The 19657-nt window shown below is 42.2% G+C and overlaps 1 protein-coding gene across 1 annotated transcript in view; it reads left to right on the forward strand.

Moving 5' to 3' along the window:
- EGLN3 (egl-9 family hypoxia inducible factor 3) overlaps window positions 1-6969 on the forward strand; it is a 28031-nt gene extending 21062 nt beyond the window's left edge. Inside the window, exons 3-5 of the mRNA XM_053946586.1 lie at window positions 1500-1636; window positions 2322-2395; window positions 3461-6969. Of these exons, the coding sequence (XP_053802561.1) occupies window positions 1500-1636; window positions 2322-2395; window positions 3461-3498 (249 nt within the window). The 3' untranslated portion in view covers window positions 3499-6969. The remainder of the gene's footprint in view (window positions 1-1499; window positions 1637-2321; window positions 2396-3460) is intronic.
- Window positions 6970-19657: the final 12688 nt, after the last annotated feature.

A 19657-nucleotide genomic window follows, 5' to 3' on the forward strand; every position in this document is an offset into this window, starting at 1 on the left:
AGTGTAAAATGACGACCCAATTTTGTGACTTTATCATTGTTGATACTTCAGATTAACCCATAGAAGATATTCTAGGCAGCTCCCTTTTCTTATTTATGAAGCAGTGGGGCTTAGGAAGAGGAGCAAACATGGTTTGATTCCACCAGTGGGTCTCTTGACTGGATGGAACTCTTGTTTCTGCCTATATTACTATAAGGCAGTTAAGTCAGCCTTGAATGTGCCATGCCTTTAAATTAGAAACAAAAGAAGAGTTTGTAAAATTGCAGGATGTCTCTTTGCAAGTCTGTTGTCGTAATACACCACAAACTGTTCATGGGGGTTATCGCTTGAAAATTGTCCAATGTTGTTTGCTTCTCTCCTCTTTTTAGGCCAATATGTTCTTTAAGAACAGGTAAATACTATGAACCCCAATAAGTGAGTTCAGACAGAGGCAATGCCATTGAAAAATGCAGTGTTGCAGAAAAGCGTATCTTGTTACAGGGAGTATGACAGTGAAACATCTCAATGTAATAAAATGAATGAGGACATGTGGGAGGAAATGCAAATATCCAGTTTATTTTGTGCGTTGCACCCTTATCCAAATAGTGAGGAGGCACCCAAGTGAGCACTAAGAAAAGCTAAATGAAATGCAGGACACTGATGGAGTTTATTATATAGATGTGATGGTGATTTTATGTAAGCGTATGCTGGAGGACATGCAATATAAGAGTATAATCATACTGGGCTTTGAAAGCAACCATGTGGCTTTAAACCTGGCTTAATAGTTTCTCACTGAGGTCTGCATGTGGCATGGAGCTACCACATCAGGTCGGTGCTGCACTGCACTCTGTGATGCAGCATTAAAGTCTCCAAAGAGCCCTCTAACAGCAGGATTCATCTTCAGCTTTTGAAGTTTCTAGAGTGTGTGCAGATCACCAGACCTTTTTCCTGAAAATCATGGCACATGGAAAGGCAGAAATTATATGGTAGAGAAACCAGGCTGTGTTATGAGTAGGGAAAATGGTGGCTGGAATCTGTAATGTGTTTGAGAAGTTTTACAAATCGAACAATAAAACAAAACAGACTTCAACAGAGGTGTAGAAGTTAACTCCTAAATGATCAAGCATGGCTTCTGAATACTGGAAGCAGTATCTAACAATTGCTGGGGAGAGAGCCTGATCTCAGACTGGTCACGTAGAGCAGCTCTGTGGTATTCACTGGTTCTGGAAATGTGACTGGAAGCTTAGAAGTTTCCCAGTGTTTGTTGCAGGGCTGGTGTTACCTTTATCTTGGTTCATTTGCTTTAGACAGAAGCTTAAGCTGAAACATTACAAATTGGCAAAATCAAAGTGGCCAAAAGACACAGTAAGGTTTTCCAGTGTTGTCATGTAGCTGTTGTGTTTATCATTAGATATTTATTCACCATTTGTTAGGTGTGGAGGAGAGAGAAATAAGTTATTTCTCATGTGACTGTGTGGATGTTTATATGTGCAAAAACTCAATCTTTCCGTTTCTTTCAGCTGCATGGTGGAATTCTTCGAATATTTCCAGAAGGAAAGTCCTATGTAGCAGATGTTGAGCCAATTTTTGACCGATTACTTTTTTTTTGGTCAGATCGAAGGAACCCACATGAAGTCCAGCCTTCTTATGCAACCAGGTAAGTAGCATATTTAATATTGGTTTTGGCTAGGAAAAAACCCAGAGCATCTCTCCTACCAATATTTTTATCCAAAATTATGGCCATCATGTTTAAATACATGTGCATAAAAAATAGACAGATGTTGAGTGAATTTCCTGGTTTTGAGTCATTGGGAATTCTCTCATTAAGTAAGGAGGAGCAAGCTCGAATGATACATTTCCTTATATGCTAGAAAAAAGCCCCTTAACCATTGACAGGAGAAATCTTCCAAGCTGGGCATAGCTATTTAGCTGGGAGGTGCTGGGTTAGTCTTTTGCCCTTGTAGCACTATAGGGATTGTTGGGGCTACCATCTGTCAGCAGGCTTTGAAAAGCTGATGTGATGCAGGGCAGCCCCCAAGCTGCCTACAGGCGTCCCAGAGCAGAAAAACATGCAAAGGTCTGGAAGCTACTTTTGCCCTCTGTTACCAGGGGCTGTGCTCTCTTTTGTGCCTCCAGCAGAAATTCTCACCTATATTTCTATCTGATTTGTTAAAATACACACTAAAATGCTGTTTGTGTTTGCCTATAAAGATGTGTCATTTTCATTCTACTTTTTTAATCTACTAATCCAGTTTTGTTTTTGTTTTCTCCATGAGCATAAAACTCCAGTGCCCTATTTTAATATCAAAGGTGGAAAGACATGCAAAGTTTTTCTTTTATAGATATGCTATGACTGTGTGGTATTTTGATGCTGAAGAAAGAGCAGAAGCCAAAAAGAAGTTCAGGAACTTAACCGGTATGATTTTTTTATAAATGTTCACCAGAAAGAATTTAATGCATTTTGATATTTCCAAAGTCACAGACAGACCAGGAGTGGTTCTGTAGCTACAAGCATATGTAACACTTTTTTAGAAAGCTTTTTCTCCTCTTATTGCTAGTCAGTTATTTTATGCAAAGTGGAGAAGTTGTGACAGAAGAATCCCTGATGAACAAAATGGGGAGAATGGGAGAGACAGTTTCTTATTTGAGTCCCAAATGACTTAGATTTTTTTCCTACCTCGGGTGGCTACTCCAATCACAGGGCGTCAGCTCTTTGTTATTTGGGAGGTATATTTTGCCTCCTCCAAACCCTGTTTAGTACCCTGTTTGGACTTTCACAGACAGTTTAATAATTGTGTTCTCTAAACGTTCTGAATGAATAGTATCTGTCTTCTGTATTAGTGAAAGGCAGAAGCCCACAAAGAGGTGACCCAGCTTTCTAATGGCAGCCACATTGCCTGCTGCTGTAGTAATGGCATGTGAGTCACGGACTGAGTTGTCCAGATGTGTTCCAACACCCTGGGACCATGATCTAAGGGTTGCTGTTCAGAGCAATTTAAGATGTGGTTTTCAGGGGTTTCCTCCTCAAAATACAGTGTGGAGAACACTTTTCTTTTTAAAAATGTGTGCAGTGGGGCAACATTTTAATTAGTCAAATTGAACAGACTGTTGTCATCTCTGTAGCTTGTATGCAAAGCAAATACTGGTTTCACCCTTAAAGAGGATCATGAAAAAGGGGCCAAGAGGCAGTGGGGGAAAAGTATCACTGATCTGGAGTCTCAGTTTATTGGGCTACTTAAATATTGCATGAGTTATCTTCAATTTGAACATGAAAAATGTGTGACTGTCCTTGTTAACATGCTCTGGTATCATAAAGCAGTTCAGTTCACATAGTAGATTCATGTCATGATTCTGAAATGGAAAGTGTTGTCCATTGAAAACAAACCAACTTTTTTTGTTTCTGAGTTTTCAGATGAATACAGTCAGAACCCCCTGGTTTAACCACTTCTTGGGTTTTTTTTTTTTTTTCTTTTTGATGTAGATGCGAGGAAGAGAGAAGCACCTCTTAGTGAAGACTAATCATCTGTTGATGAACTCTTTGTGAGGAAATAAGATCCCAAAGATGACTTCCATTTCCAGCAAATAAGGGCAAAACATTTTTATGCACAAGAATGCACTGGTTGTGTCTAGCACATGCATCTTATGCTGATGGTACTTAAGGCAGCCTCCTGTCATGCTGCATCTGGTAGAAGAAAGACTTGTTTGCTCTTTGCCTTTTGCTGGAAAAAATAACCAGGGTTAAAAAAAAAAAAAGAGTATGTGATACTCAAGCCTAGTGGTAGTGACTCAGCCAATTGGCTTTTGATCACTCTTGTAAGATAATGGTCATTGGAACTAGTGGTAAAAAACTGAGTCTTATTTGCACTTTATGGGGAGAAAAAGTTCTAGTTCAATGGGAAATGAAATCGGATATTTGTAGAGCATTTTACGGTCTATCCCAAATGGACCTGTTGATGTACTGTTCATCATTTTGCTGCGCAGAACATTGGTTCAGCTCTTCAGAAACATGACTTCCCAGATGTTTGTCTACACAGTCATCACATTTTCTGGATTTTGTTTGCTCTTCTAGAGGCACATTCCAGCTCTGCAGCTGTACTGCCCTTTATGTCCCAGGACCGAGGGGAAAGTAGTTATATATCTGTTCACAACTTCATAAAACCATTTTTTTTTTCTGTTTTGAGCAGGTTGGGTTGTATGTTTTCTATTTTCACAGTTTGGTAAAGCAGCTGTTTTCTCCCAAAAGTCTGGTAAACTTGGAAGGCTTATGGGTACACAATGCATGGGCCCTTAAGGCCAGTGATATGTAGAGAAGTGTTTGCTTTGTGATTTCTCCATCAGCTGTGTTCTGTGAGACATAGATATGAATCTGAAAGAGAAAGATATGTCTGGCAGTCTGACAAATATATGATAAATAATGGGTAACTTAGACTTGATTTTTATGCTGCATATTCTTAGTGAACACACTTGTTTAATTTTGCATGCGTATGTAATTTGAATGAAACTGCAATTCCGATTCAATTGATCTGTGATGCCAGGTAACTACTACTGCTGTGCCCAAGCTGTGAGATCAGAGTTATTCAATGGCAAAACACACACTTTTTTTCTCTATTTTTTTTTAACTTATTAGACTCAATGAGTAACTGGTGACCTATTCCTAATATGTCTAAACTTCTACAACCAGCACTTACTATGCAGTTCAGAATAGCTCTTAACGAAGCTGGGATCTGGCAGTGGATGTATTTATCACACTAATTGTTCTCAGCTTAATACACTCACTTGCATTCATTTTTATCTCATGCTGTCAGTGTGTGTCAGACCCTATTAAATGTTCCAAATAGATGCCCCCTTCAGTGGCAGTGCCACCTGCCTATGGTGGTGAAGGTGGTGTGTCTGAACCGCCGGCCCTGCTCCGCTTCCCCACGCTCTGCTGGGTTGTCCTGCTGTGATGGGGCCGCACTTGAGCTAGGGAATGGAAAAGTAGTGTGCATTGGCAACTATTAAATGTCAGTGACAGCAAGGTAATAGCTGCATAGGACAGAAAAGAAGTAACTTTCATGACATAAAAAATGATAATAGAAAATGGAGTATTTTTAAAGCAGTTTTGTTCTTAAAGAAAAGCTGAGCATCCTTCAGCCTGCCCATGAATGCTGAATGTAACCCCTTATTCTCTTTGGAATCTCCCAGAGATCCAGCTATGGTCTTATAGGCCTGACCACTGTGCACCCTAAGAGAGGAATATGAGGGAACATGTGTGACTAATATTCTTACAATTCAAGACTAGAAAAAGACAAGGAATATGATAAATGTCTTTTAATGTTAGGAAAAACATTATTCTACTATGGTTGCTTCTAAGTAACACCAGAGACTTGAAGTGGTAACTTGAAATTCTCATTCTGAAATGTTCATGTGGGAGGCGAAAGAGTTTGGGCTCTTCCTTGAGAATGAGAGGTAACCCTTTGAAATGTAAGAGGTGTTGGAAAAGATGGCATTACTATTTAGAGAAGATGATAGAATAAAACTTGTTGTATTAGTATGCAAAGTTGATAATGGCACATAAATTTGAAACTCCGGCATGATTTTAAAAGGAGAAAAATCAGATAAATCAGAGCAGAGCAAATATTGCTTTGCCTCTTGAAACTGTAACCTTAAAAATGAACTAGAAAGCATTGTTAGTACACATCTTACTGGAGCCTGGAACAGTGGAAAACCAATGTGGTGGAAGGGGAAAAGCTTTGTGTAAGGGCTGGAAAAGGAAGGTACTTCAGTTATCACTGTTGCTACCACCAGGTTTCTGCAGTGGTCAGCAATACGTGTGGTGAATGGAGCATGGAGCAGTATAGTTGCATTTATTGTAAATAAATACATATTTTCTTTTTTGTGAATATCTTCCTCATCTATATTGCATATATAGAAGACAGAGCAATTATTCTGTGGCAGGGAGTGTTGTCTTTATTAACACTTGTAATCAAGTGCAAAAAAGGTTGGGGGCTTGAGAGCTTGAAACCAATCCCTCAGTCCTCTGTTTCAATCTCTACTCCATTTCCAGTGGGACGATCCCCTTGAAGAAGCTGTAGTTTAACTGGGAGTAGGGTGTTAAGGGGGTGTTGGTCATGTGTGACATACACATGGGGAGGGTATTTCAAAGAGGCTTTTTCCTTGTGTTTTGTCTTCATAGCAAACTGGTTGAATAAAATGGCTAAACAGCACTTGTCAGCCAGTTGTGAAAAGGAATGCTAAGGTATTTAACTTTGAATCTTCCAAAATTCTGGTGTTTTTTTTTTTTTTTTTTAATCTTTAGGTAATGTGCCTTCATTATTCATATCTGTGAAGATGTTTCATGCTGCACGTACATATCATGTCATGCAAGTTTTTGATGACTCTAAAAAACATGGTTGCCTTTTCAATTGCATGGGAAAAATGTGCAGAGCCACTGCAATTTTCAGCAGGAGGTTGTTGTTGTGCAGGGAGGAAAAAAGGCCAGGAGACAGTGCTGAAAATCAAGAGACTGTTTTTATTCTTAAACCTGTGAGCACTGGCCTTTTGAGCAAAGTAGCCTCTAATAAATCTTTTTCTCTAGATTACTTCTGGTTCTATGAAGAATGACTTCTACAAAATAGTGTCTTTTTTCCCCTTCTATTTTTAAACAGTTTTAGTCCTGTGTGTTTTTTTAAATGTTGGAATGTATTATATGTATTTCTTGTTGCAAAATAGCTGGCTCTAACACCACTTGCATCTAGAAGAAAATGTGTCTATTTGCAGGCAAATGACTAGTTCTACTTTGACTGTGATGTACTCCCAGCAGATATCTGAGAGTGAGTTATGACTACATCTTCTCTTGTCAGGTTGTATGCTGGTCAACAATGCTGGCACTTTGCATTGGATTCATATAGAAACCCCTAGTAGTATTTTACCACACATCACATTTTGTGTTCCTGTTACTATTAAAAAAAATGTTGCAGGAGTCAATAAACACTGGGTCATGTTAAACACTGTCCTGTGCAAATCTCTTCAGTCTTGTGTCTTACTGTGGCCAGGGATGCAAGGGGTGGGTGCAGTGCCATGCAGCTGCAATGTAGGGTGACACTGAAATCTGTATCCACAACTGTCTTCTGCTGTTGGAGAGACCTTTTTTGTTCCCCTTGGCTTGGCACATTCCCTTGGTCACTTCCTGCTATTTTGAAGTTATTTACCTTGTTAGTGACCCTCTTCTTGAAATGCCCATTTGTTTTCAGGCTCCTGTTGAACCAGATAACATTCTCACGATTCAATTGTTGTTTGATAAGTTTTATTTTTAACAGTGTTCACGTCCTTCCCCAGCTACTTTTCCAGTCTGAATCCCACAGTTTTCTCCTGTGGCTGTGGGAAATGACTTCTCACTCCCACTAACAGTGCAGTTGACTGAAAGCCAGGGCATTTTCACTCATTTGGTAGAGCTGTGAACTTTCTGATTCCTTTACAATCTTATGAAGAGTGAGATTTTTCCCTTTTCATGTATAAAACATGGTTTCTATCATGGAGGGCTTGGATTTGACTTGTGGCGTTTGTTTCTTAGAGAGGGAAGAGATGTCTAAATAATTTACCATTGATTAAAGCATTTCTTTTAGACTGAGGAGTTCTTAGAGCATAGAGAGAAGACCTATGGAAAGCAGAGGGGTTTCTCTTCTGAGCATGCTCCTCAAAGAGTAAAAGTTTCTAGGGACAGCTTGAGAAGAAGCTGGCCATTGGCCATCCAGCTGCCAAGGACTTTGAACTCTGACTAAACTTTCTCTAAGCAAATATGTTTGCAGTAATTGTTATCTTACAGCTATTTAGGGGTTTCTTTCCTCCCCCACCTACCCAAAGGGATATGGCTAAATATATTTGCACTGACAATTCTCATGACTCTTGAGAGTGCATCTGATATTGGAGGTTGCACTGAAAATTGTGAAGGAGCATGACAGTGGGAGAGAGGTTAGTAAAACTTGATTCCCCTTTCCCACATAATGTTGTCTCCATGGAGTACTTCTACTTCAGAGAGTTGGTTAAAACTCTCATCATCTTCCACAAGGCATAGATAGAGTTTTTTTTATCTGTCTTGTAGAAAGCAGAGATAATTTAATCTGCATGTGTGCTTATTTTAAACAAAGCTGGAGATGCTAAATAAACCACACTGGGTCAATGACAATCAACAGCAGTTCTTACTGGCAGCAAACAGAGTCAATGCCAGTATGCTGGGCCCCCACAGTCCTGCTAGAGAGGAGGGAGTTTGTGATCCCTGAGCTTAGCCAACACCCTGATTTGACAGGAGGGGAGTCAAGAGTGTAACTGGCTCTTAAAACCCTGCTGTGTGTGGGGCTGGTGAGAAGCATGGAAAGAAAGACCCTGTAGTCCAAACTAGTAGAGCTCTGAAAAATCACTTGTGGTTACAGGGGTTCACAGCTCCTTGGATAGAGGGAGCAGAGCAGAGCATCCTCTTCAGGATGGGTTATTCTTTTCCTGGCAGAAGATGTTGAGTTAAAGTGGATGAGGGACAATGGTTACTATCATTGTGCCCTCTTGCTGAACCAAGAAGTTGATTAGCTTCCTAAAAGGGACTTGGCATTCCTCTGCAGCACCCAGAGGTTGTGTCAAGGACACGGTGCTGATCCACCTTGTGCCAGGGAAAAGACTGGTTAGGATGTAGTCTTGGGGGGTTGATGTGGCATGCAGTGCCAGCAGGTTGCTTTTAATTTACTAAACACTGTAATTCATGCCAGCTTTGACACCTGTCCCACCTATACAGTGCTTCACTGGATGACCTGTGTTCATGACTGTGATACATGGTAACCCCCCCCCTCCCCCTCTAAGCAAGGGAGAAAATGCCTGCTGTTAAGAGGTACAGACTGCTCCTTTTATAAGAAGAAAAAAATCAAGGAAGAAAAAAAAGACATCTGAACAGACATTTAATTGTCAAAGGAAGAGTCTTAACAGACTTAAGCTCGGCTGTCTTCAGAGAGTTTTCAAAAGCATACTGCAAACACTTCTGTTTCAAAGCTTATGCTCCTTTATCTATGAGAAGCTAAATACTGGCTAATTCTTTAATTAGTTCCCAACAAAATGCTTTTCTCTGTAGCCAAGGCTTGCTACGGGATAATTATGTCTTTAGTTTGAAAACAAGTGTCAATACAGAAAGTTATGATTTTTCTTTCTTCACCTGTTTTATTTTGCTTTCTATTTAGCTTCTACTCTCTTCATTCTCACCTGCAATATCTTTCCTTGATTTGGGAAAGGTCAATTACTTTATTTTTAGCTCCCTATGCTGCACGAACGCACATAATAGACCCAAGTGAGTACTGTGGTCTGGGTGCAATTGTACAAGTGCAGTGCTTGGGTCTCTTCCAGGGCCAATGAGATGGAGGAACCTGAGCCACCATCAGTTAAGCAGCTCAGCTTTTTAAACTGTAATAACCATGTGGCCGTGGGTACCCAAGTGCTACACTGCATGCCAAAGGTCTGCACTTGGAGCTTCCCAACCTCCTGCGTACAACCACAGTCATCTACATTTATTTTAGCAGAGTTCCCAGAGCACCAACAGATCTCCTGCTAGTTTGTCAAGAGCTGCCTAAGGCAGGGCTGAGCGGACATAAATCTTCTACGCCTGTGTCCCATGTGGATGCTATGGTTTAACCCCAGCCAGCAACCAAGTACCACACAGCTGCTCACTCCCCCACCAGCTGGACTGTGGAGAAGATCAAAAGGGTAAAAGCTTGAAAATTTGTGGGTTGAAATAAACACGGGGGAAAGGAAAGCAAAACCTGTGCACACTAACAAAGCAAAATATTAAGTCACTGCTCCCCATGGGCAGGCAAGTGTTCAGCCATCTCTAGGAGAGCAGGGCCCCATCAAGTGTAACAGTGACTTGTGAAGACACACACCATCACTCCAAATGCCTCCTTCTTCCCCCAACCTTATATATTGAGCATGATGTCATATGGTCTGGAATATCCCTTTGGTCACTTGGGCTCACCTGTCCTGGCTGTGTCTCCTCCCAGTCTCCCATGCACCCCCAGCCCCCTTGCCATTGTGGCAGTACAAAAAGCAGAAAAGGTTTTCTCCGTATGAGCATTTCCCAGTGATAACAAAAACATCTCTGTATTATATCAATCCTGTGTTCAGCACAGATCCAAAACAGCTGCTGTGAAGAAAATTAACTACCCCAGCCAAAGCCAGCACTGAGACAAAAACAGGAGGGAGAGGAGTTGCCCTTTCTACCCTTCTCTGATCCCTGTCTGTCAGTGCATGGATGCAGGGTGCCAAAGGTCAGACACTAGGCTTACCCAAGGACAGTCAGACTGGCTTCATTTATCCCACAGGAGAAGATCCTCAGTATTAGGCTGCACAGCATGTCCACATGATGAGGGAGGAATGTGACCTTTCTGTTGAACCCATTAAGTTGTTACATTTCTGAGGGAATTAATAAATTTTCATTGATTCAAGAGGAAATTTGTGTGAACTCAGATATTATGGTTTCTGTCTTCAAGAAAGATGTGGAAAAAAATGTTCCCCTATCAGTCCACTGGAAAAAATAAGTTTGATCAGAGACCTACAAACTATAATCTGTGAGGACAAGCTAAAAGATCTGATACTGTTCCTTCCAGGGACAAGGAGAGTGGGAAGACAAGTGAAGGAGGAAGTAAAAGCATTATAAGTAGATTGTTCTCGATACTTGTGATGCATAGCACACAAATAATGGGATAAAATTGGAGCAAGGAAGTTACAAGTCATTTGTTGGGAAAAGCTTTCTTATGGCTGGGATGCTGAACCACTGGACTATCTGAAGATGTTGTAGAGTTGCCCTTACCAAAGACTTGGTTGGAGAAATGTCTGCCAGGACTAATGTAAGTAGAAGTTCTTTTCTGTCGTTGTTTTTCTTTTTTTCTTGGAGCAATGAGTAAGGACCAATCAGGTTAAATGGCATGTTCTGTGTCATGGTGTCTTAGCATTATTTTGGAACTTACATGGTCAAGGTATCCCATGAAGGGAAGAGGTATGTGGTTGTCCTGTTCCAGTAAAGGTTATAGAGACCACTACCATGCATTGTTGCAGGACTAGACCAGGGCTGCCCTTCCCCAGGAGTGAAGTTCAGCCCAACCCTGCCATGCGCAGTTGTTCTCCGTGCCCTTTTATTTCTGTCATGATGCACTTGCAGTTACCACAGGCAAGTTGGGCTTGGTGAGCACACACCTCAGGAGGATCCTGCTGCCTGGCACTGCTCTGTGCTGAACAGCACCTCTCCTCTTCTTGGGCAGCAAAGAGCTGAACCCACATTTTCCACAGCAATGAGGCATTGGTATCTCCTTTTGAACCCGCTTGCTGTAAGATAGTTCATGCAGGTTACACTTATTTGTTATCCAAACCTAAAGCTGTGCATTCCTTTCATCCTCTTCTTCCTGTCTCAAATTCAAGAATTGCAATCCTAAATGTGCTGCCTTTTTGTATCCAGACTCAAGATAGAGTAGGAAGTAACTTCCCCTCCTGTCCAGAACAGCCATGAAGCTGGTTGGGTTGTCTGTTTCCTAGGAAATGTGTTATAGGTCATCAATCATTCACTACTCATGGAAATAATATTGGGAGGGAAAAAAAGGGAATGATGAAGAAATATACAGTGGGGTATCAGAAGTTAGCCTTTGGGGGCATATGGTTTTAAAGGCAGGAACCTCCACTCTCTACAAAAGTTCATGTTCTGATTAAAAAAAATATGCATGTGTCTGAGAGTCAGTGTTTGCTATGTCCATTAAACATTTTCTCCCCTTTGAAAGTCCATGTTGCTTTCCAATTATATTTTAAATAATTCTCAGTTGAGTCATTAATTCACACATCTGAAAAGACTCGAGTTAACTAATGTGATCATAAATTCAATGTCTTTGAATATCAGTACTTGAGCATAGATGTGTTTATTATTAATATTAAATACCACGAGTAGCTCTTGTAAACTTTTCTTTCACTTTTAAAACTGGCAGTTCATCAAAATTTTATATAAGGTTGGAACCTATACTATTGTTGCTGCTATAAACATGCTAATATCATAAGCTAAACATTTTCCCTTTATTGTTATTGTATTTCCTTTGCTTAGCCTCTGCGACTGTGCTCAGGGAACACAAGAAAATTGTTGGAATCTCAGCTTCCTTTTATTCCCCTTGCCAGAAAATCATGACCATAAGATGTAGACAAGGCCAGTTTGGAGGACATGGGGTGTCCCCAGCCTCTGCAGGTGGCATGCTTTCCCCAAGCTGGCTTGGTGTTTTGAAGGGATGGATCCCTCTGCCATCCCCACTGGCCAGAGCACCCATGCCAGCACCCTGACCAGCATCACCCTGTGCAGCAGCACAAAGGAGTCTTCTCCCCTGCCATCTTAAGACTCAATGTCTCAATTTGCTGTGTCCACTGCTGATTTTGAGGTTTCTGTGCTATTATATTTATGCTCTGTCCCCTGAGAGTTGAGGAATAGATAAAAGCACCCCAGCTCTGACGATTACCTGTTTCATCACCCAGCCCTGTGCTTCTGCAGCAGCAACCCCATGATGGGTTTCTAGAAGGGCTCCTGGGGCAGGCTGAGGCTCCTCAGTGCCTTTGGGACACATGCAGGGCTGCAGATGTAGGGTCAACATGTGGCCTCCCATTCTCAGGAATTACAGACTGCTCAGGCCTGGAAAATGCAGCATCTGCCACAGCACCCTAGGGATTGCACAGCTTAGGCCTTGCAGCCTCAGGAGGAAGCTTTTCCTGGTGGCCCTGAGATTGGCTCAGTTGGTCAGAGCATGGATTAAAGATGTGGGCATGGATGAAGGATGTGGGCTCAATCCTTGTATGGGCCATTCACTAAGGAATTGGGCTCAGTGATACTTGTGGGTCCCTTCCAACTCAGAATATTCTGTGATCTAAGAAAAGCATGAGCCCTGTGGGATGGGGATGGCTCTACAGGACCCTCAACAGAGTTTGACACTGGAACTGCAGGTTTTCCTCTGCCCATGTAGGCCTTGATCTTGGTTATTTCCTGTGAGTTTGCAATGGAAACTGATTTTAGGCTTTTTTGCATACTATCAAAAGTTCTTCAGATGGATTTCTTCCTCCCCAGCTTCTCTCAAGCTGAATCCAAGCCTTACTTCTTGTTCTTATCTCCTCCCTTGAACGCATGGCTGGCTCCAAGCGCCACCCCTGCCAGATCCTGGCACCATCTGGAAGCACACACCATACTCTTCAGCCCCAGCAGCTCCTGGACACCAAAGAAAGGCTTAAAAATTAATCCAAAGCTTGTATTTCTCATTAAAAGTGCTAAATTGTTGGTGCACAGCCCAGAAAGTCTATATGGGTTTGGTAAATAGTGTCCCCGTTATTTAATAAATGACTTTACGTAGAGCTGAATACAGCTACAGAATCATTAGGGAAACTGGGCAGTAATTAACAGGCATGAGGTGGAATCCCCTTTCTGCATGGGTCTCCTAGGGAAGAAGGACAAATCAAACTCATGGGCACCAGCTTCTTTCCTCCCAGGGCAGAGAGATTTAAATCAATCCCAGTTTAATCACAGTGCAGGCACCAAATGGAGAAAGTAGTGGGTATGTCTTGGAGACCTTTGGAACAGTTGAGAAAACAGCCCAGGACAGGGCATCATCCCAAGGGGACTCAAAGTGTTTGCTTACCATTACGGCCAAATTATCCCAGACTTAAGTACACAAAAGTCAAGCAAAATATGTTAATTGACATTTCACTTGCTAAACACTCTCCCAGTTTGCACTGGAAGTAGTAGCATCCATATGTGCAAAGAGGGTTTTCAGCTCAATCCTTGCCATGTGTGTGAATTTAGTTGTGCTTTATACTGTCTCATTTTCTGCCCTTAAAAAAAATCCAAGCTAGAAGGCAAGCCCTAGTTTTAGGCAGGAACTGGCAAAATGCAGCAAAACCCAGGGGAGCCTGGAGCTGTGGAGGGAACAGGAGAACTGCCCAAAGCAGTATCTTCCAGTTTGCCAGTGTGCACTTCTTTGATTTAGACAGCATCCCAGTGACCCAGGGCACAATGAGGGGATGGCCAAACAGTACACTGTGAACATGGCCTTCACCATGCAGGAGGGCATGCACCTCCTGCACAACGAGATCCCCTGCATTGCCTTCTTCGTGATGGATGCATGACCCCATGACCATGTCATTGTTGTGGCCCCCCAGGCTTGGAACAGATAATACTCTATGGACATCCAGCAGGCAGACGTGAATTCACTGTGGGCCATGGCTTCACAGCTGCTAGAGGAGCATGTCTTGCTGCTGGAGTCCTTTGAGCTCATGAGGCAGCTTAGGAAACAATTCCAGGAAAAGCTCTGTAGTGTGTGAGAGCTGCCGGTGTCAGGTGCCTGCTTCTCTCCTGGGCTAGAAGATGACCTTCAGAGGGGTGTTCAGCGTGGCTGCCCTTGCTAAGAGTAGCATAGGCAGGGAAGCAACCTCCCCAATGGGGAGGTGTTGGGATGGGTGGATGGGTGGCCTTTCCACTTGCCCACCTTTCCCCATGTGAGATAGGGAAGGTTTTAAAGCATTGCAAGCAAGTGTTTTTCTTCACCTGTGATGGGTAACTCTGGCCCAATCTAGGATATTGTGGTAGCAGTGATGGAAATGTTAAAGAGCAGGAAATGTGGAGCTAGTTTTCCTGGGTGTGATAAGTTGGGTGACACATATATATATGAGAGCCATATATATATATTTTTTTTTTTCACAGATCTATATATATATAGTAATGTGGCTCTATCAGGATCACCCCCTATGTAGACATGTGCATGGCATCCACTGCATGTTTGTGTTTGAGAGATCCCTGGCCACGTGGTGCTCAGGAGTGTCTGGCTGTGAGCCAGGAAGCTGTTTTGCACCATGATGGTGCTGGCACAGGTCAGGACCTGTCTGTCCCTCACCATGCTGGTAGGCTTTGCTGGAGACCTGGCATTTCAGCAGTCTGGTGAGACCTTACCCGTTTCAGCATCTGTTGAAGGGCAGAAGGCAGCTGCCAGCCTCTTCCAGGCAGTGTTTCCTTGCCAGGGACTGCACTAGTGCCATGATGAGTCTCAGCTTGCTGGGCTCGCGGAGTCCAGCCTGACAAGATATTGCTTCCCAGGACCCTGATATGTTCCTGCACCTGATGCCTTTGCCTCCAATTCTCTGCCCCTTTCCTGCCTGCCCTGCTGCCCAGTTCCCATTGGCTCCACAGGCTTCTGGCTGCACAGACACTCAGATCTGGCTCCTGCAGCACGTTCCAGCTGAGCTCAAGCTTATGCTTACTCAGCTCAAGCTATCAGCAATATCATTTAATACCCAGTGTTGATTTAGCACTTGGGTAAATTAGAAGGCTAGGGCAGTTCAGAAACCTTCCCTTCACAGTGCCCATGTCTGCACTGGAAATCAACAGGTTAGTGTTGGGGCTGGAAGGGCTGGGTCTGTGTAGGTTGTACTGGTGGCTATAACTGCAGTGACAGGACATGTGCCAGAGCCAGGGTCCCCATGTGTCTGACTGATCTAATGCTTCTTCTGTCTTGCTGAGGTGAACCTGTGTGTGGAGGAGGAGCTTGGCTGCCAGCACACCCACCCACCCCTGGCTCCTTGTATTGCAAGTGCAACCTGGGCTACAGGCTCAATGTGGGTGGAAAAACCTATTTGTTTAAAAACCCTTTTAAAATCCAATGTCTCACAGGGGGCTTGTAGTTACGAATCTCATGGAGGGAAGCTGAAATGCAGCAGAGGACCCAGGGAAGCCAGCAGCAGCCTGGGTGCTCTATTCACTTGGCTGCTGCCTGATTTGGCAATGATTGCAGACATTCAGCATTCCTAAATCCTGGCCAGTCACCTGATCATTACAGAACCACATGCATTGTCCCCATTCTTGCTGAGGCTGCCATGGTCTGGGCTGGTGAGCACTCTTGCAGGCTATTGCAGCACATGAGCCTCACCTGCAGTTGTCTGTGGCCTGCTTTCTACCCAGAATGTGCCTGTGACTGTGAACAGAGACCCAGGACCATCCTCATTCTCAGTACCACCCCTGGGCCACTGAGTAACTTCAGGCTGCTTTTCCCAAAGCTATCCTGCCTAGCCCTTGATAACCTTAGAGTGGCATGTTAGCGTAGAGACAGGTGGCAGAACAGGACACCACAAACTGCAGGTATATGAACCCAATGCCAGTGAGTTTGCACATCATTTAATTTAGAAATTACTGACGTTAATGATGTTGATTATCAGGTTTAGTGGGGTGCCCACAGTTGAGCAGGTGGGGACACTGAGCATCTTTGCTGGAAGAATGAGTCTTGTAGATTAAACTTAAACTGCAAGAGAGAGCCATGGCATTGTTATTGTGCAGCATGCAAGACTACAGCTTGAATGCCCTTCAATTGTTCACCTGCAGTCTTAAAACATATTTGCAGTGGAGAAATCTGCACAGTGGTAGCCATCTAACTTCTCTTTCCTGAGCACCTGGTGCTCTGCAAGCAGCTGCTCAACATTTTCTGTCATGGTTGTGGTTGCACATTGAAAAAAATATCTTCTGCCAGTATTTAAGATGAAATTGCTGTGCAGGGCTTCTCGCTGATGCCCGAGGAATATGAAATTTTCCTATTAGAAATGTCTCAGGACAAAAAACAATGTAATCTTGAAAATAATTTAGTATGAGTCCTGGACAGAAAGTAGTACCAAAGCCATTCAAACCTTTTATTTTTATTCTCTGCAGTAATTAATTGCACACACCAGAGCCTACACTTGTCCTTTTAAGTATCAGAAGAAAGATTATGAGAAAAGTTCAATAAATCAAACATGGAAGTGTTGCCACCAAGTGGTACAAACTGTATTAGGCAATGCTTCGTAACTTCTAGGTCACAGTGATGTATCTGAGATGCTCTGATGTTTTACAAAAAGATTCCTTTTTCCTTTGTTTACCTATATTTTTGTGTGTGTGTGTGTGAGATTTATTTTACTTCCCATGATGCTAAATGATGATGCTTGCACCCATCTCCATGGAGTCACAGAATGTATGACATGCCTCTTTCAGCTTCTTCTGGAGCTGTAGGCAGTGGAGAGGCAAACATGAAGGGCTTTCTGGATGTATGGGAGTTCTGGCAGTCTTCACGCAGCCCCCTGTCTTGTTGGGATGTGGCATATCCCTCCCTCCTCAGCCTCACATGTGAGCAGAGACAGTGGTCTACAGTGGAATGTGTCCCCCAGGTCCTGGAGACTGGCTGAGGAATTTCCCAGCCCTCCCCTGACATTTCTAGTGCAACCCATCCTAAGGAACTTGGGACCTTTTGAAATCATGTGCAGATTTACATGATTTTTTAATGATGCTTATGTGTGTGCTGAGGTGTTTTGTTTTTCAGCTGAAGTATTTAGTATGTTGTACTTTAGCCACATATTTTTCATTACTGTGCAGGAGCTGAATAATGTCTTTTGCTTCCCTGCTGTTTAGAAATCCTAGATTATTAAAAAAAAAAAAAAAAAGAAACTTTTTCTGGAAACTAGATTGAGGTGCTTCTTTGCAATTTATGTTATGAGGCACACATTATTATTGAGAGATGTCTCTCCCATGGGAACAGGGTTCCCCAGAGGCACTTGGGGCACAAGGCAGCAAAAGGCAGGGTGATGCAGAGACTTGTGCACATGCACACACAGATCCCATCTCTGGACAGGAATATTTCAATCCCAGCACGTGACAGGGGTGCAGAGGGTCTGCAGGTCTCATACCCTTCTGCTTCCTGTGCAAGGTGGCCTCTGGCACCAGCAAACTGACCAGCTGAATGGTCCTTTCTGCTGGTGGGTGGGAAGATGAGGGTGGTGCAGGAGTGTGGAGAACTGAAAATTGTGGTTGGCCCTCACAGAGATAGTGGTGATAGTGTACTGCTGGACTGGCTGCTTAGATTAATTGAACATCTGGACTGGAGCCCAACAGAAAAAAAATAGGTTAAAAAGATGCTTTTTCGAAGCTGACATATTTTCTCAACTTTTTTGCCTCAACAACCTCTATCTTCCTCTCTGTCATGTGTTTCTTAGAGTGCAAATCTGAAGTACTCCCCATTTTTTTTTTTAAACATTGTCAGTGATGCCACCATTATCTTCAGACCAAGCAAATGATGGCAAAAGGCAGAATCAGTCACCAAGCTCCTTTATCCCCAGGTGTAGTCTTTGTTAACTACAAATCACAGTAGAGGAGTTAAATTAATGCAGCTGGTCCCCTGAAAGGAACCACTAGAAGGGAATTGGTAAGTGTGTGTTGTTAAAACTTAACAGGAGAAAATATCTCAAAAAACCTTGCTGCATGATTTCCAAAGCTCTTACAAGTGTGAGTACATTTCAATTTTATTTTTAACATTATAAATTCAATTAAAGAATTAAAATAAATGCAAAATATGATATTAACCTTAATAACACCATTGTTACCCAGAGGGAAAGAATTAAAATTAGGATCCTATCTATACAAAATATGTCTTAATGGGAGCAGGGGGATTTGCCTAAAATGGTTTATATTTTAGTTATACAGAGTAAGTTTAATGTGATTATTTTTGAATAACTAATTATTTTCCAATATGATGCCTCCTCTTTAGACATCACAATTGCATATAGTTATTCCAGTTCTTAGTTTTACTACTGCTCCTTTAATAAACAATTAATAGATATAAATAAGCAGACAATTTGATATAATACATTTACTAGCAGATGAAGTAATTATTCTGGAAAATATTATAGCAAAATTAGGTTTTCTTTATTTTCCCATAAAAAATTGCAGATGGCAGAGGCCAAATCTTAAGACAGAGTTTGTACATGGCTATATCTGTTGCACCTGTATTTATAGACAAAGTATATACTTTTTTTCCCCTCTGTTGAACTCTTTCTCTTACTGAAGAGAGAAACATAAATAGCAACTGTCATAAAACCATGTAAAAATGAAACACAATTGGCATCACTGGACAACCATGACTTCAACTATAATTCTGTTCATCAATAAAGAGTAGTTTTAAGCAAGGTATTTGACAACTAGACAACTATTTTGAACCATTCTATTTTTATTAATATTTTACGAAGTCCAGGAAGCTTTCTAGCGGTTTCTACTTTTGCTTATGGTATAGATATAGTGCTTCTACCGCAGTTGTTAAATCTCTAGTGAATCTCTGTATCTTGTTGAAAAAAACAGAAACAAAACAAAATAAAGGAAATCCAAAAAGCTCAGGTGTATTTTTTTTTTTTGAGCAGAGTGTGCATATTTTGGTGATCAAAACAGTAGGCCAAATATTATAGAGCTATAGTTGGGTGAGAACAAATCTGGAGGCGATTTGCCCAAACTGAAATGATCATGAACAATATGCAATACACTAGCAGCAAAGACATGTCCTGCTTTTTTTCAAGGCAGTAGGTGACAGATGTGTGCACACAGCATGCCCAGAGCCAGGAGCATCATCTTTGGACCCATCCCAGTCCTGATGATCCTGTGTGCACCTGGAAGCAGATGCACTCAATCCTTCAGGGACAAGGGGCTGAATGACTGGGTTTGCAACTACTGACTTGCCCGGCAACTGAATTAGGTACATGGTATTCCAGACTAACCTTTCCAGATATCTGGAGGTCAAAGAATCAGAATCGTTTAAGTTGAAAAAGACCTCTAAGGTCACAGAGTTCAACCAGCACCACTGTGTTTGCCACTAAACCATGTCTG

This window comes from Vidua chalybeata, chromosome 6 (genome assembly GCF_026979565.1).
Source record: "Vidua chalybeata isolate OUT-0048 chromosome 6, bVidCha1 merged haplotype, whole genome shotgun sequence".
NCBI classification, from domain to species: domain Eukaryota; kingdom Metazoa; phylum Chordata; class Aves; order Passeriformes; family Viduidae; genus Vidua; species Vidua chalybeata.